Here is a 27986-nt window from a genome sequence, read left to right as displayed (position 1 = left end):
CATGGGAGAGAAGGAGTAGGTGTGCTTCTTTGCATTATGATGGAAGAAGCCTGGGTTCGTCAGAGGTAGAGAAAGGGGTGGCTTGAGACAGGAACTTTACTGTTTAACTTTCTACATCAGAATAAAACGAGGGTAACCTTAATTTGTTCTGAATGCGGATTAAAGACATTGTGAGAAAGGTGAGAGAGTAACTCTCTTAATCATACTCATCTATTATCCCCTTGTTCATGTAGCTCATTTTGTAAATTAAATGTGTTATCCGTGCTATTTATGCTTCTTTATATTTTTTGTCAAATTTTTAAAAAGTAGAATTGAAAATATGACCCAGTTATATAAACAGTAAACACTTAGGAAAATCTGAACAGATTTCAAATAGAGATATTTTTATGAAAAGGATAAGATTTAAATCAAACAAATATAGGAACAAAGAACTCATTTAACATTCACAAATGCTGGACATGGTCCTAGCTACAAAGCTTCCTTGCCCTTTCCAGGACCCAGTCTCATCTCCCACTTTCCCTCTTTTGTTTCTGGCTTCACAGGATTCTGTAATCCCTCAAGAAGCGTGATTATCTGGCTCAGTCTTTTGGGCTTGTTGGTAATTGTGAAGAGCACTTCTGAGCTAGTTGCATCTGTGTCCTTTCTGCTTTTAAACTTGCAAGCTTATCTCTTTCTTGTATGACTTCTTGAAGGCAGTAAGAAGTAACCAACACTTTCCATCGCCCTGACATTGTCATTCCAAGTTCTCTAAGGCATGGGTCTCAATAATTGTTAGTGGTCTCAGTTACAAGACAATAGGTTTAGCTGCATAATGAGGAGTGCCAGCTTTCTGTGAGGGGATGAGGAGACTCACTGCTCTACACCCTTGCTTTTCTAAACAAGTTTTGCATTTTAGTTTCTGTCACTTGTGTCACCCTGGCACCAATTCCAAAATTTGCTTTAAGTTGTAGGCCACAAAAATCCAATTAAGCAGAAAAGGAATTTTTTGGCTTACGTAGCTGGAAAGTCTTTCTTTGTCTCTGAATTCTGCTTTTTTTGTGTGTTGACAGACTGTCTTCATGTGGTAGGAAAGATTTCCCAGGTAGCTCCAGGCATAGCATCAGGCCAACATATAAGGTGGCATAATGACATATAAAGATTTGCAGGTAAAAAGACATGTCTCAATTTTGCAAGCACATTTTCTGGGAAATTGTGAATACCTTTCCTCACATGACTGATTCCCTAAGTTCCTCTGAGTCCCACGGGATGTTGGCTTTGGTGTGTGTGGAGTAGCTGAATTAGAAGCTCAAAGAGACTGGGAGAAGGAGAATTACAGCTATTAGTATCAAATCTCCATTCATAACACAGGATGAAATGTAATGAAAACTATTTCTCAGGAGCAAGCAAATGGTCCTTATATCTAGGACACAGATAGAAAAAGACTTTCCATCTCCTTACGTCTGTATTTGCCCCCTTCTTAGTCAGGAAGCGCAGGACATCTTAATTGATTCCATCAGGATTATATGTAAAGAGAAAGACGTAGTTCCCACTAGTTCCCAGGGTTCGAATACCAGAAAAAGGGGAGAATTGGACAAGGCACAGAAGCAGAGAAATACAACTGATTCTACCACTAACTTAACTCACAGTTCTTGTGTTTACTAGTTGTTTGTCCTGAGGCAAGTTATGCAATCTCTTACATTTTAATTTCTTTTTGGGAAATGGGGAAATAGTAATAGCACCTACGTAAGTTATAGGGTTGTTGAGAAGATGGAATTAGGTAATGCGTATAAAGTGCTAAGCACAGTGACGGACACCTAGGCTTCCATATAACAGTAGTTCCTGCCACGGCCACCTTTACCACCTCTGTCACCACCACCATTCTCGTAACCGTCATCAGCAGCAGCAGCAGCAGTGGCATCCCCCACTGGCCGTCTCCCTTCCCATGACCCCACTCCCCCACTCCAGGTCCCCAACCCTCCACTGACTCTGCAGAGCCTTATCGTGCGTCCCCCATATTGCACTCAGTGATCTTTCACAATGCAAACTTGATCCCATTACATCCTCACTTAAAATAATCCATTGACTCTTCTCATTGGCTTAATAAAATTCAGACTAGACTGTATACACTGTTTTATGGGGTCCATTACTCTATTTCCTGTGGATTTTGGAAAGGTAGAAGTTGGCTAACAGTACTGCATAATTTCAAATTTTGCATAATATTCAGGTGTAAACGATATATTTGGATGTTGGCAGATAAAATAGTAATGGTTGATGGGTAATTCAAATGAAGTTGCAGGCTTTGATAGTTATTTAAAGGTGTCTTTTGTTTTTGTTTTATTTTCTTTTAATCAACTTTCAAGTCAGTTTAAATAGTTTGGCTTGTGGATTTACAGGGACTGCAGGAAGGAAATGTGATGTAATGGTAATAGCTTAATTGGAAAGGCAGGAAACTGGTCAGTGAGAGAGAGTATGTGTGTGTTAGGCGAGATGTTCTTGGGAAGGGTTTCCTCAAGAAAGGATCGTCCGTGTACTGACTATTGTGGGTACTTACATCCAATTGCATCCCATTTCCCTGTGCAGCTGATTGATTGCCGTCGATGGTGGAGTGCCTGTTTGTAGGCCAGGGATTAATGTTTGCTAAATGAGTAGCCATAAGTTGTAGCACAACAGACAGAATGTGTAGTATCTGCACACTACTTGTCACTTTCTCTCTGTTCCTACCCATCCCTATGGCCTTCCCCATCCTTGACGTAATTTTTTTCTTATAGGATTGATTTCCTTCCTATCATTCCATTATTCGTAAAGTGCAAATTTGCCTCAAATTTCTAGGTAGTGCTTTAAGCTTGACTTGAAGTCATTGTTCCCAATTGGCCCCCCAATTTGACGGGCCTCAACATTTGTTACTGCTGCGTTTTATGAAGGAACAGTCAGCCACTGATGGGAAATTAAAATCAGAATGCACAAGTACAACAGACATCCTGGTTCTTTGCTAGTTAGTTTGAGATTCTCTGCTCTGTGTTGTTAGGACATTGGCGTCCCTAGATTTACAACATTCTGCCAACACAGCACCTGACACTTTACTTTTGCCAGGGCAGCAAAGGCAGGTAGTTTAAAGGTGTTAGACAAAACACCAGGTGGGAAGTGAAAATACACCACGTGCTGCACATGTAATGTCCTAATTATGAATGTAAATTTAATAGTGATTTGAATTTGCTAATTACTTATATATAGAAAATTATGTGGATTTAGGGATAACTTGAGTGAAAAATTTTAAAGGTAATATATAAAAAGTCAGTTAAAATTAGGTTGTATATTTGAAATACACTTTTTAAAGCATGTCTTCGAATAAAGGGCATTTTAAAGATAGAAGCTGATAACTCAGTTAATTAACTTTTGATCAAGTACTATAGAAGTGTATTTTTTCCTGTTGCGTAGGTGTTACCTGACAGATTTGGAAAAAATTAAAAATACAGGTGATGAAAGAAAAGGAAACAGCCTATAATCACATCATCATATTCTGTTTTTATTCCGATTTATGAGATGATATTTACATAACCTGCTTTTTGTCCTAACAATGTCATATTGTTAGCACAATATTATAACAATATAATATATTATAACAATAATATTATATATAACAATATAACATATAATACAATATAATATATAATTACATTTCCATGTAATTATATATTTACCTCATCATAATTTTTAATGGCTGAATAGTAATTGATTATCATTTATGTTGTGATTTGAAAGTTGTTTCCAAATTTTGCTATGACAACAAATTTCAAAATAGTTTTTTAGTTAAATTATTTACATATTGATGATTATTTTTTCAGATAAATGTATGGAAGTTGAATTACTTGACATACGTATTTTTAAGATTTGTTAACCATGCTATCAGTTATGATGTATTCTTAATTTTCCTTACTTATTATATATATATGTATATATATATATAGCTTTTCTCAGAATCCTAGAACACATGAGCCTTCTTTTCAGTTTTTGCCAATCTTCTATTTCCCTCCTTCTCAATTAGTGATCCATTCATTTAAACATTTATTGACCATAAAATAAAATAATAGGTGCCATTTATTGAGCATCTGCTATACGCCAGGAGCTGTGCTAGGTGCTTTACATGCTGTTAATTCACTTAATCAGCTGCAAATAGAAAATATATGTTGTCGTTTCCATTTGACAGATAAGTAAATAGGTTTGATGTGATAAAACATCTTACCAATAAGAAGTAAAGAACTGAGATTTGGATCCTTAACTGACTGATTCCCAACTCAGAAGTCTTTCTACCATGATGCATTTCTAAGCACCTGTTAGGGTTTTGTTTTGTTTTTTTTTTGTGGGAGGGGGGAGTGGAGGGAAGAGCAATAAACAGTTTAATTTTAAGATATGCTAAGTTTTAGAAATCATGAGAGGTATCAAGCAGGCATTTGAAGAACAAGTAGAAATGTGGGAGTCAGCCAAAGACCCGGACATGGCAACTGCCAAAGAAGTAGGAAGAGTATCAGAGAAAGCTGAGGGATAAGGATGAAAAGTGTGCATTTGGTTTATATAACACCAACAGTGTGCTGGTGAAGGTTTAACAACTCGTTCAGGGAGAAGGGGCCGAGCAGGGGAGGGATAACCTGATTTTTAGCTTTTGCTGATGTCTGTAGTATCACTGTTCCCACTATGGCTGATTTCCAGCTATCAACAGTTTAACATCCAGCTTGCAGATTTTCTGAAAATGTAATAGTTCTCGTACGAAGTTCCAGCTGACTCCAGCACACCACTGATAGGAGACCTTGACAAAAACAGTGTCAGTGAAGTGAGGTGGGGATGGGGTGGGGTTAGAGGACAAGCTGAAGGATATCCAGTAGCTAAATGTTACATGGACATTAAAATGATTTTGAAGAGAGTGGTAAGAAAGAACATATTTAATATAGCATGAAAAAGTTATGCTATAGGCTTGGGCTGACGGGTGACTTCTCTTCCTGCCTTTCACATCATATTCTTAAAATGTTGCATTTTATTTTTATAATACAGAAAGGGCATCGTTTCATAACCACATGTATTTTTGTGTACCTGATAGGAATGAGACATAGTCACTGATTTCAAGCTTTGTACTCTAAGTCAGAATTCCTACAGAATAAATTTATAGAGCACATAACTTTTTATAAAGGGAACGAAGTTTATAAATTTTGAGTTGATAGGCAAAACTTTATAGCCAAAGAGTTTTGTGACCATTAAAGAATATATATATAATATCTAACGGTATTGTACACAAAAAGCCCTGATTTGTAGTTGACAAAATTAATAGAGAATTTTGAGTTGAAAGAAATTATGGATAAACTGGCTTTGCACAGACATAGGAATATTAAAAAGTGTTATGCTTCTGCTATAATGGGAATTCATGTGTTAATCAGTTAATACCATCTTTTTGTAACAAATATTTTTAACGATCTGTTTTTGTTTTGCTTGTTGAATGATTACTCAGCAGTAATTTTAGCTGTTCTATTTGAATCAGCTTATATTATTCATTAGTAGATGACCTCTTGTACCATGGTACATTTAAAAAATAGTATGTTAGCCCAGAAATGGACATTCCTTTGGCTTTTCTTTTTTAAAATTCTCTTTATTTTCATTTTTCTACCCCAAGTAGAGTGGCTTCACACTTCACTTCATGTTTTGGCTTCAAATTGTTGAGTTCTCAGTTTTGTTTTGCTGTAGGTTTGTGTGAAATGTGCAGGAATATGTGTTGCAAAGATAATGTTGAGTCTAAAATGATCATACTCATGATCCTGAAAAATACTATTCAGCCTGGAAGAAAAGATCACACAAGTTTAAGTTTTCGCACTCAGTGAATGCTTCCCGTCTGACAGTTTCAGTAGGTCCTGGCACATCGTCCTTTCAGTTTTTACAAGTTTGATAGTCAGTTACAGTTTTGTGTGTTTAGTTGATTTTTTTCCAGTATATTTTCTTTAATAAATATTAATATTTGAGTTAAAGCGAAAACAACATAAAGTTATTGTTTCTAAATGGTTTTTGACCCACACGTTTAGTGCCTTATACAAATGCCCACTTTATCAATGAGGGCGCTTTACTTGACTTACTTACCTGAGGCCAAGGTACTATTTAACTGAAGGCAGTAGTAGTAGTGGGTAGTGTGGGAGTGATGGGAAGACTGTAGTACTACATTTGGTTAAACAGTTGTGTTATTTTATGTCTAGGTTATACTGGGAAGATGAAAATAATCCAATCTGATGGGTGTTTTCTCGGAAACACAGAAGTGTGACTGGCAGTGTTTATATATGATTGTTGGTTGAAAGGAAAGAAAGGAGTGGTCCTTTATAGTTTAGGATTTCAGAGGATTAGGAGTTAGAGTCTAATGACTCATTTAAGATGTAGCAATTAAAAGGAACATGACAGGCTCCACAAAGTAATGTCGCCATACCCTATATCCTCATTTCCTGTTTGAATTCTTAATTGAAGGAAGAAAGCATCGTACCCATAGAGACGTGACACAGCTAATATTTTTCCTCTTGAAGTTGTTAGGAAAACACAGAGAATAAGGATTATAGGAGATTTTGCTACCAAGGTAATACGAGTAGACAGTAATTACAAATGAGCTTTATTTTCTTTTAATTGTTTTTGTCTTCACAAAAGCAGTGCCGATTCACTCTGGGAAATAGTGAATGGTTATTTATTCAGTCCACAATATTAACCTGGAGCTTTCCATGTGCCAGGAACTGTGTTAGCAACAAAACACGGTTCAGAGATCCTACAGTCTAGCAAGGGAAAGCGATCCAGGCAGTTCTGTTTGTGCTACTGCTGTGTAGATTGTGTGTTACCATGGCACCGAGGAAGCGTGCCTGACTCAGTCACTATGGGGATGGGGAAGAAGGACCTCCCAGAAAAAGTGTAATCTAAGCTGAGGCCTGAGGGGAAGCTAATGGGAAGACACCTGGGTCATATTCCGGCACTGTGCAGGCTTGGACACACATGGGCTCACGATACACTGAAAATACTCAGAACAACACTTACCTTTCCACCAAGAAGAAAAGCTTGGTTGTAGAGTGACCGTTGGTACTGATTGAAAAAACGGTGAAAGCATGGCTAGAAAAGCCCTCTGAAGAGAACTTTACAGAACATGAGTTCAATGTTTTTAGAGGTGAAAGAGACGTTGAAATGAATCCAGTGCAATACTTTAGGTATGAAATTTGTGGTGTAACCATATTCCTGTAATTTATTTATAAAGAAGGAAAAGGAAGAAAACCAGCTAAGTTAAACAGATGCATTCTCTTTAACGGATTGATTGGTACAAGTAATACAGTTTTTACCCCTGGCAGATTTTTTGTTAATGGTGATCCTAACATGGGTTCCAGAATCAAATGCTGACGCTAACTCCCAGTTCCAAATGATTTGATGGCAGTAGTATAATGGCAGCTTTGTTGAGGAGGGAGGTATAGCAGAATGGTTAATACCTCATCCCGACTGCGAAATCCCAGCGAGGTGTCTAACCTTGGTCAAGCTTCTTCAGCTTCCTGATCTGTAAAGTGGGACTGTTACAGTTGTGCCCTGAGAGAAGCTCCTTGGGTCTTCTAACTGTATGAGGAATTGTACATACGCACTGAACTAAACTTTTTTGGGTGGCGTTTGTAAGGACCAGTTTGGACTTCGCATGCCTGTTGAGCGTGACTGGGAGAGTGCCTGGGCAGTTGTATCGTTATGTCTTGCAGTTTCTCAGAGTTCTCACGATTTCTACATTTATAGCAGCAATGATCTTATCATGCTTTAGGCCCTCTAGTTTTTTTCCATTGACTTTTCTCTCTCTGTTTTATTAAAGGGTTTGGGGAAACTGCAAGATTAATTCTCTAAATATTGAATATAATATATATGTTCATTTGTGAGCCTAGCCTTAAGTTTAATGTATATCATAGTTATGAAAGAATTTAATGGGAACAGGAAAACAACTTTATATCTTTGAGTAACTAATGAAGGAAAAAATGCCGTGTCCGATTATAACTAATGTTAATTCTTGTGTCCATTTTTTCTGGGATTTGGTGTTTATTTTTATCGATTTATAATGGACATCAATTTGGGGGTATTGGTATGTACAACCTTTTTCTCTCTGAAATTAATAATTACTGGTGATTATATTTTTATTTAGAATTATCCCTGCAAAGGTTTTTTTTGGTAACATATTGCCTTCATGAAACAAGTTTCTAGCCCAGGACTTTTGTAGGTGCTATTCTTTCTTGGACTACTCTTCCCTGCTGTCATTACATTTCTTCTCATTCTTTAGGGCTTGACTGAAGCACCTCTTCTTCAGAGAACTTTTATGCCTAAATTAATGTACCCCTACTACTCCCAGTTTTATTATGACAGTTTATATATTTCTTTCTTAGGCCTTATCACAGTTCTAAGCTGTGTTATTTGTTTCCTTATTTGTTTGTTATCTGACTCTTCCCATTATACCTAAAGTACCACCAGATAGAGAGGTGATGGTTCTTACTTACCGCTTCAGATGTAATGATTCCACCAGTGTTGTTCCTGTCTGTAGCTGGTGTGCAGTAACTATAGTGTAGAGTAACTGAATGAAGGAATGAGGAATTATCCCAATTTTACAAGGTCACACAGCTGCTCAGTGGTAGGACTAGGATTTCGGTCCAATGGTCAGCCTAATTCTAAAGACCCTATATGGATGCATGAGAAAAACAATTTCACAAATATTTTCAAATTGAATCTTCACCATAATCCTGTGATAAGTATCATTATCCACACATTACAGACGAAGAAACTGGGGCTCTTTGTGACTTTGTCAAAGATGCATCACTGGGAAGTGGGAGAATGAATTTATTTGGTCTTGAACTCAGTGTTTGTGTGTAGTGCAATGTTTTTGTAATCATTTGAACTCAGTCTAAGTCTGCCTTAATGTGATTTGATGTAAATCTTTCTTACAGCAAGCAAAATGGAAGAGCACATTTTCTATTTCAGGGTTGTACCCGTAGCTGAGTTCATGTGACAATGTTAAGCAGGTAGTAATTTTAAACTTGGAAGCTTCTTCCATTCCCATTGTTTTTAGTAATTATATCTCTCTTTCAGCAAATATTTGCTGAGTATTATCTGTTTTCCTGATTCTATTTCCTGATTCTGGAGAAAACAATGCTGTGTGAGGCTTAGACCAACCCCATCCTCAATTTACTTAAAATGTAATAAAGTAAAAGTACCCTCCTGTACAAAAAGAAACATGCAATATTGAAATGAATGAGATCTATGCATTGACTTGGAAACATGCCCATGGTATACAGTTCATTTAGAAAGTATATCGCAGCTTCTGAGATGTGCATGAGTGCATTTTTTGTAAATAAATAAATAAATACAGAAATACATCTATGTGAATTATACAAAAAGGAATAATAACTTCTGAAAACGTTTGTAGTGAGTATTCCTAGAGGTAGGATTGGATAGGCAGAAAGTAGAACTTTCATTCTGTCCATTTTTCTAATGATAAGATTAAAAGTGATTTTTACTTTTTAAAATGTCTTATCAGTTTTTAATACAGAAACATTTAGAGGGTGTATAGAAGAAATTTTACCTGGATAATGTTTATAACAGATTTTAAGTGAAAAACAGTATTAGAGTATGATTTTTATTTTCTAATATATATAGATTTTTTTCTACAATAAGACTTTGATAATTTGTCAATAAACAAGTTTTTACTTAAGCATTCCTTTCCCTGTTTTCAACAAGAAAAAAGGAAACAAACAAACAGAAAAACTAAAGCAAGGTAAGAATCCTAACTAAAGGTGGGGGTTGTTGATGGTGAAGATGTGTAAATAGGGAAGCACCTTATCATCCGAGTGTTGGTTCTTTTCCTGATGTAATTAATTTTGTTTATTTGTATAATTCTAATTCTAGGAATCATGGTAATAACAGTGACAGATACATTTACTGAGCTCCTCTTAAAGCCAGATACTATTCTAAGTATTTTACATGGGTGTACTTAATCAATTTTCTGAGGTAGGCCCTATTGTTTTCCCTATTTTAAAGATGAGACACCTCGCCTAAGGTTACCTAACTAAGTGGCTGTCATTTCCCTACGCTGTCCCTCTCCAGAGCCTGTTTCCTACACACTGTGTATGCTATCTCTGAGCACCAGTTGTGAGCTTCTAAATACCACTCCAACTTTTAATAGGGGTGTTCGTTTTTTCTGCATGAAAGAGAAAGAGATTATTAATTTTAGGTCAGGATTCTGACAGTCCTAGTATGCAACTTAATTTTTCAACCCATCAGGGACTGTGAAAGACCTTTTGTGATTTCTGCTCTCAGAAATGAACAGATGTAAGTGATAAAGTTGTAGCTAACATGTTGTTGGTTGCATTCTGTTTTGTTTCTCTGGGCAGGCGGCTTGGCGTGGTAGAAAAATCATGGGCTTTGGCTTCAGTTAGATTTGAGTTTAAATTCTGGCTTTGCCATTTTCTAGCTGCTAGCTTTGCTTTGTTTCTTCACTTATTAAATAAAGATGGTAATATCGCCCTTCAGGGTGGTTGTGAGAATAACATGAACTAATGTACCTTTAAAGTGAAGTCAGGCACGTAGTAAAATCTTAATAAATATTAAGTTACTTCTTCAGGTAGATGTCTCAAGATAAAATGAACAAACAAAATGTCCTCTTTTTCTATTATAAAATGGAGTTATAATTGCACCTGGAGAATGAATATTCTGCAAAGAAATATTAGTATTTTCAGATGCCTTGTTAATTCAAGTACATTTTTATAAGCAAACCCAAATAGTTTGTGACAATTAATAAATTCATTCTTAATGATTCTTGTATTTCTAATCATAGTGATGTAAAATATTGTAATCAATTATCTCGTAAACATGCATTTTGAAATTCATGATCTGGTGTAACTAGGAACATTTTATCACAAGTCAAACTAAACTCATGCCGCATTCTTTGATTGGTTTTTTCATGTGAGCTTTCATCACTTTGATCTTTTAGATGTTTTCACAGTTCTAGTAATTTTGTGATGAATTTTTTTTAATCACTTTTTTCTGATCTTGCTTTTTTATCCCCCTATCTAATATTAAATGTTACCAATTTCTATTTCAGTTTTATTTCATCTTTTCCCTTCAGGTCATTGAAAAAAATGGATGCGTTTTCTTCTGTTGTTAATACAGAAAAATATCTCAGTATATTTTTTATTAGAGTGATTGTAGACCTGGCCTGTGGTACTGATTAGTCTTTTGGGTGGTTTGGAATCAACATGCCTTCTAAAGAAGGGTAGCAGAGAGCAACTAGATTATGACTAGAGGTCTGAGGAAGTCTTTCTTTGTGATTTGGGATCCTAATTTACTTAAAATCATCTTTTCTACAGTTTAGTAATTGAGCATATTCTGTTATTTTTTAATAGATTAGTTCAGTTCCACTACCAAAGACACATGGTACTGGGTTTAAGGAAACCTGAAAATGATGAAACATTTAAGTACTTTCCTTTCTTGGGTTATTGTTATTTTATTTTGAAATGAAATAGACATATATGAAAACTATGTGTGTTTTTTTTTTAAAAAAGCACAATTTCATCCTCTTCCTCACTGAGTTTATTTTTTAATGAAATTGTTATTTTTAAAAAAAGTATTTTCTTTATAGATTCTTCTCTCACTATGTTATCCCAGAACAATAATGGAAAGGAAATATGTTCATTATTAGTTAAATTGTTTTATTCTGTAATGTAATGTATAATTGTCAATTAAATCGATTAGGAAATCTTTACTTTTTCTTTTAGAAGAACTGTAATCAAATTCTTCCACACCTTCCAGGCCTGGCTGCAGCCCCATTCTGTATCCATGGTTATTCAGACCACCATCTGTCATCCAGGAGACTTATTCTTGTGATGACCTAATATATTTGTACTTTCTGACTATCATAGACACCAGTGGTCCAAATGGGAATAATCAGACAAATTGATCCCTAAACACTGCAAATCTAAAATGCTGATTTATCATACATCTTTTCAAATCTAATTGTAGCAAATAAAATACTTTCATGTTTGACTTACTTTGAAAACTGAAAAATGTCTTCAATTTACTATACAAGGAACCTCACCTCTCTCTCTTACATAAACTTCATAACACCTGTATCTTAAGACTACTGTGGGGACTCTTTGGTAAAGTATATAAAGTGCAAATGTGGAATACCTGTTACATTGCAGATAGTCAGCAAGAGGCAACTGCTGTTTTTATTCTCTAATGATGACTGGAATAAATGCCACTCGCGTATGCTTTCTGCTGAAAATGCTCATTTGTGTACTGCTTATATTCACTACTATTCTTACGTCCCTAAATCTTTTCTCCTGGATAATAAATAATGCGAGTAGAAACTAAAGGTGACCATTTTTCTTCTCTCTAAAGAAAAAAATTAATGTTGACTGCCATTGTTAAAAACAACATATCTGTGTTATATTTATAAAGCAGATCTTGGGAAACAGTGATTTTTTTTTAAAAAAATGTCTCTGTAAATGGTCTTGGCTAGTGTTTGCTATCTTGCGTATTTGAAAAATCTTTATTCTTTGTCACCATTAGTGGGTGATTTGGCAGGATATAAAATTGTACTTAGAGAATAATTTTCCTTTATTTTGAAAGACATTTAAAGCCTGCTAGATTGGCTTCTAGCTTCCAGTAGTTCTGTTGAGAAGTTTTTTTGCCATTATTGAGTCTTGATCTTTAGTCTGTGACTTGTTTTGTCACTTGGAAATTTTTAAAGGTCTTCTCTTTATCCCTGTAGATCTAAACGTTTTATGTGGTACCCTTCTGCCTCCAGTGGGTGTTTGGACATGTATGGAGACAATTTGGGAGTCATGGTGACTAGGAAGGCTGGGAGAGGTTGCGTAGGCATTTAGGGCCTGGATGTGAGACAGTTTAATTTCCTTGTAATGCAGGAAACAGTTTCTCCCAAAATGTCAGTAGTGTCCATGTTGACAAATATGGGGAAATATAAGACTAATTCTGACCTGTTCTCACAATATTGATTGTGAGGTATGACAAGAGAAATAAGACATGTAGACCAAAAACCAATGAATATGTTTGGAAATAGTGTTACAGATGTGCTATGTGAAACAGTGGCAGAAAAGTGTAAATGACACGGTACAAATTGAAATAGAATAGAAATCGTTATGTGAAATACAACCATTAAATTATCTATGAGTATATATTTACCATGTTATTCCTTTGGTGTCTAGTCAGAAGTTATCTGCACTATTGTGCAGAATCATGGTTTTGACACCTTTTTTTCTGTATCCTCAAGTTGTACCTGCTTTTAATTACTTTTATAGGTCAAGGAAAGTATTAACTCTTTTCTATAGTAGGATATCTTTTTGTAATCCAAACACTTAGCAATTCCAGATCCAGAAAGATTTGAGAAATAACATTTTTGCAAAGGCTAGAAGTTTCCTGGCGACAATCACTATCCTTCTCTAAATTTAAGTGGAATTCAAAAAGGAGTTGAGCAAGGGTCGTACTTGTGCAGTTTCACAGCAGCTCCTGAGTTAACACTTTGCAGTTCTGTTTCATTAATGTCCTGCTGAATGAATTACCAGAATTGCATATGCAGATAGCTATATTTTAAGAATACAAACATTCAGTGATAAAGACAAATTGCTTTTAAATTATCCGCCATTTTTGCATGGTTCATATCATTGCTTTACTTAACTAGTGTGGCTAACTGAGGAAAATGTACGTTAGAAAACAGGACTCTAGGAAGTAGAGAGGGATGAAGGTAATGAGGTGGGGAGATAGTGAAAATAGTAGTTTGATAATTTTGCAGTAATTGTATCATTTTTAGGGATTTTAAAATAAGTATTAATGCAGAGTCATCATTTTAACATGCATCCAATATACTTCTGCTTTTCAGAACCTAAATCACAGCCACATCAGCTTCATCAGGGACAATACAGGTTGTCTAACACTGAGCAAAATGGAATCAAAGATAATAATCAGCCAAGATACCTTCCTCGAAATGACACCAGACAGCCAAGAAGTGAAAAACCTCCTCGTTTTCAAAGAGACACCCAAAATTCAAAGTCAGTTTTAGAAGGCAGTGGATTACCTAGAAATAGAGGTTCTGAAAGACCAAGCACTTCTTCAGGATCTGACGTTTGGACTGAAGAGAGAATCAGGTGTGACAGACCGTATTCTAGATACGACAGAACTAAAGACACCTCATATCCTTTCAGCTCTCAGCACAATGATGGTGCTTTCAAAAAAAGGGATAATTCTATGCAAAGCAGATCGGGAAGAGGTCCCTCCTATGCAGAGGCAAAAGAAAATCCACTTCCTCAAGAATCCATAGATTATAATACTCAAAAACGTGGGAGAAGAGAAAACCAAACAGCAAATCCTGATCACTTTTATGACAGGAAACCACGAACAATAAATAATGAAGCTTTCGGTGGTGTAAGGATTGAAAAACATTTTAATGTCAATACTGATTACAGGAATCCTGTCCGAACTAATAGTTTCATTGGCATTCCAAATGGAGAGGCCGAGATGCCAGTGAAGGGGAGGCGAGTGGGACCTATTAAGCCAGCAGGGCCCGTCACAGCCACACCCTATGATGACAAAACACTTTACAGTACTGGGCCCAAAAGAAGATCTGGGCCAATTAAACCAGAAAAAGTGCTAGAATCATCTCTTCCAATGGAGTACGCAAAAGTGTGGAAACCTGGCGATGAATGTTTTGCGCTGTATTGGGAAGACAATAAGGTATGCACGCTATAAAGGTATTATATACGAATATCACTAAATGTAACAGTGAGACTGTAGTGAGACTATAGAAAGCCATTGCTTTGGGGCTGTGAGTTTTGTTCTACATTTATACGTTTAGTCTTTGAACAGGTTTATAGATATATATAATTTATAAAGGAGGAAAAACAAAGTACTGTTTTTTTATGGATGCTTGGAGAGAATCAGTCCCATGCGATGTGTTGAGATTAGGTTTGAGTTTAGCTTGTATATCAGAATAGTATTATAAAAGTGATTAAGTGAAGTTGGTACATTAATTCACCTGTCAACAACCAAACTATTAATATTTGCTTTTCTTTCTAGTAAGATTATACTGGTTCGCTGACGATTTCAAAGAACTGAAGATCAGGCCAGGGAATGTGGATGGATCTTGTAAAAGGTTGCTATAGGGCGTGGGATCATGAACCAGGCCCCAGTGTATTCAGTGAACGATGGGTCGTGAGCAGAGTGTTAGGTGCTACCTGATGGTACCAGCAGGGAGAGGTACAGGATGGTGTAAGTAGGTGGCAGACTCTTAAATTTTTTGTATACATGTGAGATAATACTTGTCTAGAAGCATCATCTCTATTGTCGTTTTTATTCAAAGCTAAAAGGAGGGGAGGAGGTAGCCCTAGCCGTGTCTTTTCTTTTTTTCCAGAAAAGCAAAAGCCTTCCCAGAAATACCAACAAACAATCTCATTAGTTGGAACGATTATACATGGCTACTTCTTGGCGATTAGGGAGCTTGGAAAGCAAGTACAGGTGTTCTTTACTATTCAGACTCTTATTCTTGCAACTCAGACCACTCGCTTTCCAAAATACAAGATCTGATTTGGGCAGTGGGGGGTTACTTATATTTAGCTGTTTCTCCCTCATGGTAGAGGCAAGAAAGTGTAAAGTCGTTGGAAATTCAGTGTTGGTCCATAGAGTTAAGGATGTATTTCTGAGTAGACTTTGTGTCAGATAGTTCTGTGAAAGGCTGATTAAGATGAAGATGGGAAAGTACTTTGTCATATTGGACAGCGTGGGGTTGTTGGTGACCTTGAAGAACACAGGAAGCAAGGAACTGGAGTTCAAGTCTTACAAGGTTTGACAGGCGTGGTAACTGACTCAGGCTTTCTGTTAAAATCCCACAGGGATTGTGCCCTAGCAGTAAGCACAAGACTACTGCAAACAAGCGCTTACAAAGTCCAAAACCAACCGTTTGCAGGATCAAGGATATCTGCTTGTACTAGGTCTGCCCGCCAAAAGAAAACCTAGTCCTCTTTTTGGGAAAAAATAACATTTTCTAGAACCTCTTCAATTTTTTAACTGCAATGTCTGGCATCCTATAAAATTATGAGACATGGTTAAAAATATACAGAGGGTGCCCCCCAAAAATGTATACACATTTTAATAAAGGAAAACTGTATTAAAATTGTAATATTCAATGTGTACCGATAACAAAAGATGAATACAAGTCAAGTTTGACTTCTGCAATTACAAGAGCTGCTCAAAGTGGTTACCATCAGCATCCAGACACTTCTGATTATGGCAAACTACTGCTTGAGCAACGCTGACCAAAGTGTCCACTTGTATACATTTTTTTTGCCCCCCTCAGTATATGTATATAGAGAGAGAGCGAGAGAGTGAACGTGAATGACCAGAAACAAATAAAGCAACAGAATAATAACAGATCTACAGATATCCAGGTATTAGACTTAGCAGACAAGTTCTTCATCACTTTACTTTTAATTGTATTACCTCAAAAACACAATAATACTGAATTCATTTGTAGCCTCTACTGAATATATTCAGAGCAATGTCATATAGCTTCTGAAAAACAGTACCTAATAATTCCCAAAATGTTTTGAGCTTTTACAGCATTCTTAGAATAATTGAATGATCTTCTAAGGTGACTACTTTGATTTTAATTGGATGTATACTTTTAGTTTAGAGTAAGGGACTGTGGGCTCTGTATAGATTATACCGTTCAGCAAATAAGGTAAACAATATTCACACTGTGAAAGAGGTGAAATTAGTTACCTTCTGAAACCAGCTAATTTAAGATAGCTTTCAAATGTCTTGTCAAGAATAGGCAGCTTTCCAATCTTCTAGCCAGAGACCACGGTAAAGATTTAAGAAAAGGCATTGGCTATAACTGTCATTAAGAAATCATAGTCTTAATTGCATTACAATGAGTTTTTTTTTGTTGTTTTGTTTGTTTTTTTGATGTTTTGCTCTTTTAAAAAAAAAAAGATTTTATTGGGGAAAGGGAACAGGACCTTATTGGGGAACAGTGTGTACTTCCAGGACTTTTTTCCAAGTCAAGTTGTTGTCCTTTCAATCTTAATTTTGGAGGGTGCCGTTCAGCTTCAAGTTGTTGTCCTTTCAGTCTTGGTTGTGGAGGGCGCAGCTCAGCTCCAGGTCCAGTTGCCGTTTTCTAGTTGCAGGGGGCACAGCCCACCATCCCTTGCAGGGGCTGCAACCTTGTGGTTGAGATGACACATTCCAACCAACTGGGCCATCAGGGAGCTCAGCGGCAGCTCAGCTCAAGGTGCCGTGTTCAATCTTAGTTGCAGGGGGCGGAGCCCACCATCCCTTGCGGGACTTGAGGTTGAACCAGCAACCTTGTGGTTGAGAGCCCACTGGCCCATGTGGGAATCAAACCGGCAGCCTTTGGAGTTAGGAGCATGAAGCTCTAACCGCCTGAGCCACCAGACCGGCCCAATGTTTTGCTCTTTTTAAAAGTTGAAATCAATTTTAGGTAGACTTCAGAAACTGTAGATATTTCCCTGAGGATTTCTTCGTCTAACCACAAGGCTCTTCCCATTACAAGAGATAAAACTTAATAATGACATTGTTTGCTTTAAAATTACAATGAGGTTTTAGAGCTAACTAATCAGTATAATCTGTGAGGTGTGATCACAGAATATGGTGAATGTTTCAATTAAAAAAATTATTACAGAAAAAGACACATTGCCATTAATCTCCCTCAAAACACTCCCCCTTGCTTCAAACACACTTATCCCATCGTTCTTGCCACTTTCTGAAGCAGTTCTGGAAGTCCTCTTTCGTGAGTATCTTTAGTTGCCCTGTGATGGATGCCCCGATGTCCTGAACCATTTTGACTTTGGAAAAGAGCTAGAAGTCGCATGGTGCCAGATCTGGTGAATAAGGTGGATGAGGACACACCGTAATGTTTTTATTTGACATAAACTGCCATATACCAGAAGCAATGTGTGACATGGAGCGTTGTCATGATGGAGGATGATTTACGGCATACTTTAAAACACACCTTCTCTCAACCCTAGCTCACACCCAACTGACTGCACCAAACAAGTTGAAACTTGTCACACACTGTTACTAAGGTTCCATGTGCCACTTCCCATGTTGAAGTCCCTGCCTTTCTGTTGGATGGTACTTGGCACTCACTGTATTTTTTGATAACACCTTGTATCATTTGAAAAATTCCTCACTATATCTTGCCTTCTCTCAAGCTTTATTTCCATTGAAGGATTTGAGAATTTGGGACAATTCTTCTTCCTCTAGTCTGCCATAATTAGTTCAGCTCTTTCTGCCTTCTCAACTGGAATATTCTAACAACCTCCAAACTGATATCTTTGGCTTAAACCTTATTCCTCTTAAACTTGTCGTTGAAATGCCACTGCTGTGCCCCTGGACATAGACCATGTCATTCTTCCTAGTTAAAATGTTTGACCTGTAAAATAAATACAGATTCTAACTTGCACGTAGAGAGCCTCTATCAGTTGGCTCTTAGTTTCTTGTCTGCTTTCCTATTGGTTGACCCTTCTTCTTACATCATCCATAATTAATTTTAAACTCTTTGTAACTTCCTACACTCATCTTCCTGTTTTATGTCTCTCTGTAACTTTTCCTGAAACACCCTCCTCAGCTTGTTACTTGGCTAAGCCTGCTTCATTCAGCCTTTGATGATATATCCCTTGTCATCTGCCCCAGGAACCTCTTCCTGAATCCCTCGGCCTCATTAAGCACCGTATCTCTCTACACTTATTACAGTACTTTTGTCTCTATGAAAGTGTCAGTTCTAAAAAAATGTCAATTTATTTGTTTTCCTAGGATATATTCTGACTCATTGTTTATTGAACATACTCGAACTGACATGATTATCTGAGAAGCTTGCAGTTGAAGCATAGGTCCAGAAATACAGCAATTCACAGAACACAGAAGTATGAGGCTAAAGAAATAAAGGGGGGAAGGGAGAGATGTGAATGTATATCAAGAACTCTAAGACAAGGAAATTCCATCATGGTGTCTCTAAAATTTCTAGCATCCAGACCTGGGAAGAAAACACTATGGATTAACTTAATAACCTTTGTAATATGAAGTATAATAGTTAATCAATAAAAACAGATTCTTTTCTGGTACATCCAGGGTAACTCATATTTTAGAAGGATCTGGAGAATAAGAATTTCTGTTGCTTTTAGCATTTTCTGATTCTGGTGAGCCTGCTAAGATACTGTTCGAGTAGTCAGTGTTATAATAGAGCATCCAGCTAACCTAGTTTGAAGGAAACACTCCCTAAGAGTACATAGTTCTTCATTTCTATTTCATGTTCACTAAGCAGCATTCAGACCTATGATTAGGGTCTGCAATGGGTTGATCTGTACTGGAGAAGGACTCTAATCAGTTGACCTACCAGTCCTAGTTGCCTTAACAGATAAATTTTAAAATTGTAGTTGTTATGTAAATCAGTTCCTCAGAAGTCTGTTAATGCACATTAGTTTCCAGAGCCAAGTAAAACTGGGTAAACTGATAAAATAAAAGTGTCTGGTCTTGTGGTGTCTCAAATCCTATAAATCCTGGATACGAGTAATGTGCTTGATTGCTCCTTACCTGACACTCCCGCTTCAACCCAACTGGCTGTAATGATGGCAGCAATGAGCCCTTTTCTTGGAGATTTATTTTTGTTACATACTTCTATTTTTTAAATAATTGCTTTGTAGTTGTATGTTCTCATCAGAACGTAAGAATTGTCTTACTAATGTTAGTCAGTGTTTCAATGGCTGATAACGAAACATAACACTAGTTCTTTTTACATCTGTTAATTAGCCTGTGAATAGTCTTTCCTACCAATCCTCTTAGTTTTGTCCTGAAATCTTACTCCAATTCACTCTGTGTCAGAACTCATATGGAGGAGATAATTTATCTTTTTTCAGTCAATTTATGATTATCCAAAGGTAAGTTTTCTTTCTTAAAAATATCATTCTCAAAAATTATTTTCTTTAGACTATTGCATATTTGAAAGTTGCTAAGAGAGTAGATCTTAAAAGTTCTCATAACAAGAAAAAATTCTATAACTGTGGTGATGGATGTTAACTAAACTTATTGCGGTAATCATTCCACACATATACATGCTATCATCAAATCACTATGCTGTACACCTACAACTAATACAATGTTATATGTCAATTATATCTCAAAAATTAATTTTTAAAAAGGCATGAGTTTTCAAAAAAAATTACTCATTCTAACACTCTGATTATTTACTTTCCATCAAATATTTCCCCTTGTAGACAATGTTGATCGTCACATTTAAAACTCCTTTTTGTCTCCCCAGTTTTACCGAGCAGAAGTTGAAGCTCTCCATTCTTCAGGTATGACAGCAGTTGTTAAATTCATTGATTATGGAAACTATGAAGAGGTGCTACTAAGCAACATCAGGCCCATTCAAACAGAGGCATGGGTACGTGATCCAAATTCTGTACACAGGCGTAAGCTATTCTGAAGAAAATGCATAGCTCCAGAAGATTAGTCACAGTAATACAAAATGTGCCAATGAAAAAATATTTTAAATTTGCTTAAATCTGGCTACCCCTAAAGTAAGATTTTAGTTTAATAATTCCACTGAACTACAATAAAAGTGAAAGCATTGAAATTATTTTTCTTGTATAATGCTTTGTTATATTATGCTTTGGAAATAGGTACCCTTATTTATATGTTTGCCAAAAATTTGTATGTGTAAAATGAGCTTTTATGCATATTTTGTTCTTTCCCAGTTTGTTACTTTATATTTGACTAAATTAGGTCCAGCAGTTGTCAAATTTAAATCTCTGTTGGATACATGTATATTCTTTATTATTTTAGTTTCATGTGAAATTAAATTATATATGAATTTATACTGCATTTACTACACATATATTTATATATGTATAAGTACAGATTAACTATAAACTATATCTGGTTAATAATTATTTGATTAATTTTGTTGCCAGATGTTATTGAAGCTGTGTGATAATTTTGATGATGTAATTTAGAATGTATTGGTCTCATGGGGTCCATTTTATATAGGACTTAATGTGACTTTATAGAAATTGATTTTCAATTACATTTAGGCAGAAACAGGAGGACAAGGCATATTAGAATTAGTTTAATGATAAATTTTTTTTTAATTTCTTTTCTCCAATGTGGGGAGCTGTTAGAAAACTTATTTAGAAGCCTAATTTGTTGCTATTTCCCTAAAATATCAAAATATGCTAGAAAATTATATCATCCAGGCAGTAGCCTTCCTCATTGAAGCATGTGTTGCTTTCCCATGAGCTGCTTTTATTTTAATTTAATTTTCGTCTTTTTACATTTTTCTGTAATGACCTCAGTGTCATGTCCCCGTCCCCTCTCCCCCAAAAGGAAAATAAAACAACAAAAAACCTAGTTGCCATAATCATGTTTTGGGCCATGGATCATGATTCTTTATATTGTATTCTAGTAAAACTTGCTTTCTAGATAATTTATCATTTCATATTTATAATATTATTAATGGTTCATTTGTTTGATTAAGAGATCCTTTCTCTCTCATCCTCTAAAGTTTAGCCACCTTTTCCCTAAAAGACTGAAATACCATCAATACCTAATTTATATCTTTTTTTTTCTTGGAGAAATATGTTGTACCTATATTTTTGCCCTTTTGATTTTCATATGATGGCTATTTTCATTTTTTCCATTAATACATCTTAATCTAGTTTTGATGGTGAAAGTAATTGTTTATTGAATCTATATTTCTAGAAGTTGAATCCTGGTTTGCTGTTCATCACTTGCTCCCAAATGTTTTTAATCATTACAGTCAAAGGTTAAAATAGATATTTACATTTGGTTTACTTTTAATTTTTTAGATAATTAATAAGAGATTAATTTTATTCTTTTCTCCTTAAAGAGAAATTTAGTTTCCTTACTTCATTTCTCCTCTACTTCCTTTTTCTGTTCCAGGGTGGCCATAAGTGATGAGCACATTTGTCATTCCTCACTGTAGCTCTTCCATTCAGAGGTGTTGGGTACTGAAGTGATAATTTTCTTTTCACAGTCAGTGACTTTTCCTTTTTCCCCCTTAATAGTCCTCATTGCTTTATCATTGATTTTTAGGTCTATATTAACTTAGCTAGACAATAAATTTATCAAATATCATAGCACATGTAGCGATTCTATTCTGAACCAGAGCAATACTTTTATACTCTTCACCCCTTTGTGAATACTCATCTATGCTTTATTGTGCCTTTTTTTAAAAAACCTATTTACTTTCCCTGCAGTCAATTTAAAAATCTTTTTTATCAAATGCTTGAAATATTTTTCAGGAAAAAGCAGAATAGAATCAATAAATCTTTTGGAGATTCTGGTATTTCTTTTCTCTTGCTTACAAATAATCAAGTGATTGTTGATGTTTTATGATTTTGCATAAATTAATATAGCAAATATTTTTGGATCATGAACATCATATTCTTGTTTATCTGCATGAATAATTGACCTAGTTATAGAGGCATTTCCTCCTTTTTGAGATATAGAAGCCACCAGCTTAACATATCTTCACGCATCTCCATTTAAAAAAAATACTTATGTGCATCTATTCATAAAAAGCCCTTGAAGAAAAAACAGTCTGTGTGGCTGTCATTATATTTAATGTAGAGTTAGTGTAGAGTTCTCTTAGCCTGTAAGAATATTAATATTGGGGTATATGAGCACGTTTTCTTTTTGTAACTGGGGAATAGTGAGAAGTTTTGAGTTAATTAAAAGCAAAAAGTTCACTATACCAGTAAGACGGTAACTCCAATTGGTACATCATACTAGAAAAATTAAAGGGCTGCAAAGCTGTGGTGAGGTCATCAGAAGCCTTAGCACAATTATTCACTCACACTATGGATGGCATAATTTTTAATTTTTTAACTCTTGCACTACATATGTGCATTATGATTTTTAATTGTTAAATGATATTTTATCTTTTATTAAGGTTTATGTTTGTTATTGGCACAAGGTTTTGAAAAACCTCTTGTTTTATAAATGCAGCAATGGTCATGTACTGAAGATTTTTAATAGTTTGCAGGAAAAATAACGCAAAAAGTCTGTATATGAACCAAATGCCTTTATAGAAATCAGTTGCCTGTATTGTCTCTTAAAGGTGTAAGGATAAAAATCATTAAATAAAAAGCATGAAATATTAAGAGACTCAATGACTAAGTTAATAGTCTCTTGTATGGAAAATGAAAATAAAAATCTAGCTAATAGTTTAAGTGTTAATATTTTTTTCTTGAAGTTTAGGAATTGCTTGCTTTAAGTCTTTCTGTAGACCAAATATCTATTTTCCTTTTCTATCTGGATAAACCTTTTCTATTTCCAGAACATACTCAGTGATGATATTATAGATGTCAAAAATTTATGTTCTGGTTTTGATTAAATACTTTATTTCCTCTAAAATGATTTCCTAAGCTTTTAGGTAAGTCATGTTTTATTTTTGTTGTTGTTTTTGCTGTTCTACCTAGATTTCACCTGGTTCTTTCAGCTGTCATAAAATATTCTGCCTTAGTTTTAGTGTCTTTATTATACTGATCTCTCTATCACACATAATGTGAGGTTCATAGCTCATTCTTAACTGAATAAATCCTCCAATATTTTTTGCCCTGTCCTTCGAACATTGTAGAATTCTCCTTCTTTTATTAAAGTAAATGAAGCATTAGGAGTCTCATTTTATTTATAAAATTATATACAGAAAACTATACTATGTATTATTTTATATTTCTGACCACTGTATGAAAAAACATTAAGGGCAAAGAAACCTGCTGTTTGTGTTCCCTGCAGGCCCTTTCCAAATTGGTCCTTTTAATTCTAAAAATAATACCAGAAAACCAGTAAAAAGATGCCACAGGCCATTTGGAATTACTATAAAATACCCTGGCGCTGCTGCTGAGACAAATCTTTTGTGTTTTTAGGATGTTGTTGCTTCTGAATTGCTTTTCTAAACCTGTAAAAAACACTGTCAGTTCCTGATTTTCCAAGTATATTTATGACCTGAATTCCACCGAGACTTTTATTATGTCCTAAGAAGTGTTTTCAAACATGCTAGTTTCTAAACTTTCTTTTTGAAAGTTCATAGTATTTGCTTCTTGGCATCAGGAAATGACCATTGTTTGACTATTGTGTCAACTAGAAAATTATTATTATGTAAGTAACGGTTGGTTCTAAGACCTTAGCATTACACATCATCTTGACCAGTTATTCTAGAAAAGGACAGATGATGGTTATTGGGTTTTAGGTGATTCCCCTCTATCTTAACTGTTTTTCTGTAAAACATTCATTTATTCTACAAATACTCATTAGTCGTCTGTTAGGTGCCAAGCACTGTTCAGGGTAGGGGTACATATTTCTATGCAAAACACACAAAATTCCTGCCCACTGCACAAAGTTAGAAGAAAATTGTAGTTCCAGTTACGTGAAACAAACTTAAATATCTCGTGACAGTCTTTATTTTTACTTCTTGAAGCTTTAAAACAAAATACAAGTGGTGAAAATCTTGTTTACTTGAAGTTTTAATTTAAATGACCTTTAGGTCTTTATTTTATTCCACTTTAGTTTGAAGATAAAATTAATGTGGAACAAGAAAGTATGACTTAATGAAGAAGAAAGTATGGCTAAATGAATTTTATCTATTTAAAAAGTTCTTATCTATTTATCTATTTTATTTTATCTTAACATTTAAAATTAAAATTTATTTTTAATTTTATTAACAATTATAATATATATTTCAGTTTTAGCATACTTTAAGGAAAGAACTATCAATCTCAAGTTTTACTTTTGAAGAAACTTAATACAAAATTGATTTTATACCAACATCTTAGGAAGCACATTTGGAAGTTGCCTTTTCAAGTTCAAATAATGTTCCTAAAAAGCCATGAATTATTCTACCACTAATAAAAATATTAAAAAGAAATACATAAGCTCATCCCCCCCCAAAAAAACCTAACTTATTTAATGAGGAAGGAGATTGAGAGTTATGATAAGGAAATTAATGCCTTAAACGATCCTAAATGTATTAGAACAAGGTCATGTTAAATTTTTTTAATGACATAGTGATAAAATTAAGCTGTATCTAGTTTGTATTTGATATCAAAAGATCATAATAGATATTAAAAAGAGGATAATTGTTATAGAAACCATTAAATTTATAGGAAAGTTAGAACTATACAATGGTGAGATGCTGTCAATTAGTATCCAGTAAAAAGTACAAGCACATATTTGATCATAGTCTAGAAGGTTTTTCATTCTTGCTGATAAATTCTTAAATAAATTAGTGGGTTTAATTTACCATACTTAAATTTCTGCACTAAAACCATAACTTGATTAAGGTCACTGAAATACATTTTCTTCCACCATCCATATGTTGGGAAACTTCCTTTTCCAAGATGGCCTCATAGGCACTGCTGATTTTGTTTTGTAGTATAAACACAGAGTAAATCAGAATGAAACTGTACAGCTAGTTTAGCACCATTTAAAATCATAATTTTCAAATCATGGACAGTGGAATTTGGGGGATTTCTTGCAATATCTTTAAGCTTTGTTTTAATAAAGTTTGGTTGTATTTGATGTGCTCTATTTATTTTTTCATCTGTTATCCAGACTTTAACAATTCTCACAGACTTTTGTGAATTATACAAAGGGACTTTACTGGAGCTATGAAAGCTGCTAACACAGAGGGAGAAGTGATTCGTTCATAAACATTTGCTGTACACACAGATGTGTCAACTTAAATGCTGTTCATATCTATCTCCTGAAGCCCAAATTCATTTCGTGATAGCACAATTTAAGAGATTATTATCAAAGTCTTGAGATCTAGTTTTGACCTGGCTACATTATTCAATAGAGACATTTTATTTCACCGTTTAAGTTAATACTGAGGGAAGAATATATTATTTTAAGACCTGCACAAAAGTATTGTTTGAATTTTGATATCTGATAACTTAATATATTGTAATCTAGTCAAAGGAACTGTATATGAAAACATCTTTAAAAGGTTTCTGGGTAATCTGAGTTTTCCTTTATTGAGCCATGAAAGTACAGATTAGATTATTATTTCATGTTCCTTTTTTCTGAGGGTAAAATAACTCCTAAAGTGAAATAACATGGCAGGATGTTACCTAAAATGTGTTCTCTTTCTTTTTCAAGTTATTTTAATGATCACTCAGATTTGTTTCTAATTTTAATTACAGTTTATAAAAACAATTTGAGACTTAAATGTTAATGTTAATTATCAAACTAGTATAACTGAAAAATTCACAGCATTCTTTTTTGTGTGCGTACATGAATAATAACAGTAGATGATGTTGGTCTTTTATCTTCTAAGTTTCCCTTTTATTAATGGCAGCCTAAAGCATGGGGTTCTGAATTATGGTGTTGATTAATAAAGAAAAATTCATGGTACTTTAGATTTATGCTGAATATTATGTGATTTTGATTTTTCCTTGAAATAGTCTAAGGAGGCATCATGGGTGAGATCTACAGCTTGACGGGGGTTGAGATTGCCAGGTGAACTTACTTGTTCCTTTGACATTTTGATCCAGTAGACCGAAAGTTTGTTCTAATCTAAGTGTAAATTTTGCTTTTTTCATTTACTTATCAGGACTTTTAAAGCTGTGATTTCAAACTGAAATGAATTTTACCATCCCTTTGCATGCATATATGCAATAGACTTGCCAATATACTCATTGCACAGGAAATACAGTAGTAAAACAAATGAAAAAATCTGGGGGATATTTTCATTTTCTTTTATTTCTTTGTTCCCAAAGAAGTTAATCTTATATTGGTTATGTACCTTGACTAGACACTCATGTCAGTATATTTTAAAGATTTTCATAAATCTGAAAAGGTATCCTTCTTGAATTAAAAAAAAGAAAAAATACACACAACTCTGTTTTAGTTTCTAGTGACTTTCTGAGCCTCTTCCAACTGCCTCTAAAAAAGCAAAAAAATAATGCTGCTCAATGCACTATAGACTTTATTCCCTTTCAGATGGAGCTCCCACAGTGCCTCTTCCCTCTTCTAAAGTCAGTGATTGTGAAGCTTGATGGTGATGGGCTAAAAGGGCACTTATGATACATACTTGATTACATACCATAGTGAGTCCTCAGTTAACCATTCGCTTCTGAATCTTACACGGTTATCTGTGTGTCTCTACTTAATACTATTTTTCTATATTCGTCTTTTGTCATCTTGTTTATTAGCCATCTCTCTGTGTTTTCATTCTATTTCCTAAACATTATTTTGTCCTTTTGGCTTCATTTTCTTTTTACCTCCAGTGGGTGGTATCTCTTGATGTATATGCGAGTACCCTTCCTACCGATCCTAATTTCCTGAATTTCCTGGACCTATGCTATTTATTATTTTAGAATCACGTGCAGTAGGCTTCACTGTCATACCTCTAAGGAAAGAATGGAGTTGATCTGTCTCCTAGTGAGAAATACTCTGATGTTATAGAACTTCCCGTTCCATTAAATTTGGAAATTACCAGGGAGAGTTTTACACCTTGGCTTGAAATAACTCCCTTAGTGGCCAGCCTGTCCTTGGCTGAGAACTCCATTCAGAAGGGAAAGGGCATATACTGCAATAGCGAGTACATTTTGTTTGCCTCAAAAAAAAAATCGAAAAAGAAATCATTTAGTTTATTAAGAGTAAACATAATGAAAAAGTTCTAGTTAAGCAGCTTTGACCATTATAAAAATACAAAGTCATTTTTTTTTAATATATATACTTTTTCATGCCTGGTTCATCTAGCTAAGGGTTTCCTAATGTGTTCTGAGAACATTGGTTCTGCTTCATGGTTAAATAAATTTGGAAAATACTGGGTTAAAAAATTGAATACAGTTTTGATTACAGAACTTCTTTGAGTCAGTAAAAGATTAATAAGTATTTTAAATCTCCAAGAGATAGATATATGTGGGTATTGCTTTACAAAC

General features: G+C 34.9%; 1 protein-coding gene across 9 annotated transcripts in view; it reads left to right on the top strand.

The window, feature by feature from the left end:
- TDRD3 (tudor domain containing 3) overlaps positions 1-27986 on the top strand; it is a 134957-nt gene that overhangs the window by 81022 nt on the left and 25949 nt on the right. For 8 of the 9 annotated variants that reach the window (XM_081045783.1, XM_081045788.1, XM_081045782.1 and 5 more), the window contains exons 11-12: positions 13889-14739; positions 20339-20464. In XM_081045783.1, the coding sequence (XP_080901909.1) occupies positions 13889-14739; positions 20339-20464 (977 nt within the window). Of the gene's footprint in view, positions 1-13888; positions 14740-20338; positions 20465-21981; positions 23713-27986 lie in introns of those variants that run through there. The other variant, XM_081045786.1, reaches the window with a different exon arrangement.

The sequence above is a fragment of the Rhinolophus hipposideros genome (assembly GCF_964194185.1).
Source record: "Rhinolophus hipposideros genome assembly, chromosome: 4".
Lineage (NCBI taxonomy): Eukaryota > Metazoa > Chordata > Mammalia > Chiroptera > Rhinolophidae > Rhinolophus > Rhinolophus hipposideros.
This window is presented reverse-complemented; position numbering and strand designations above follow the sequence as displayed.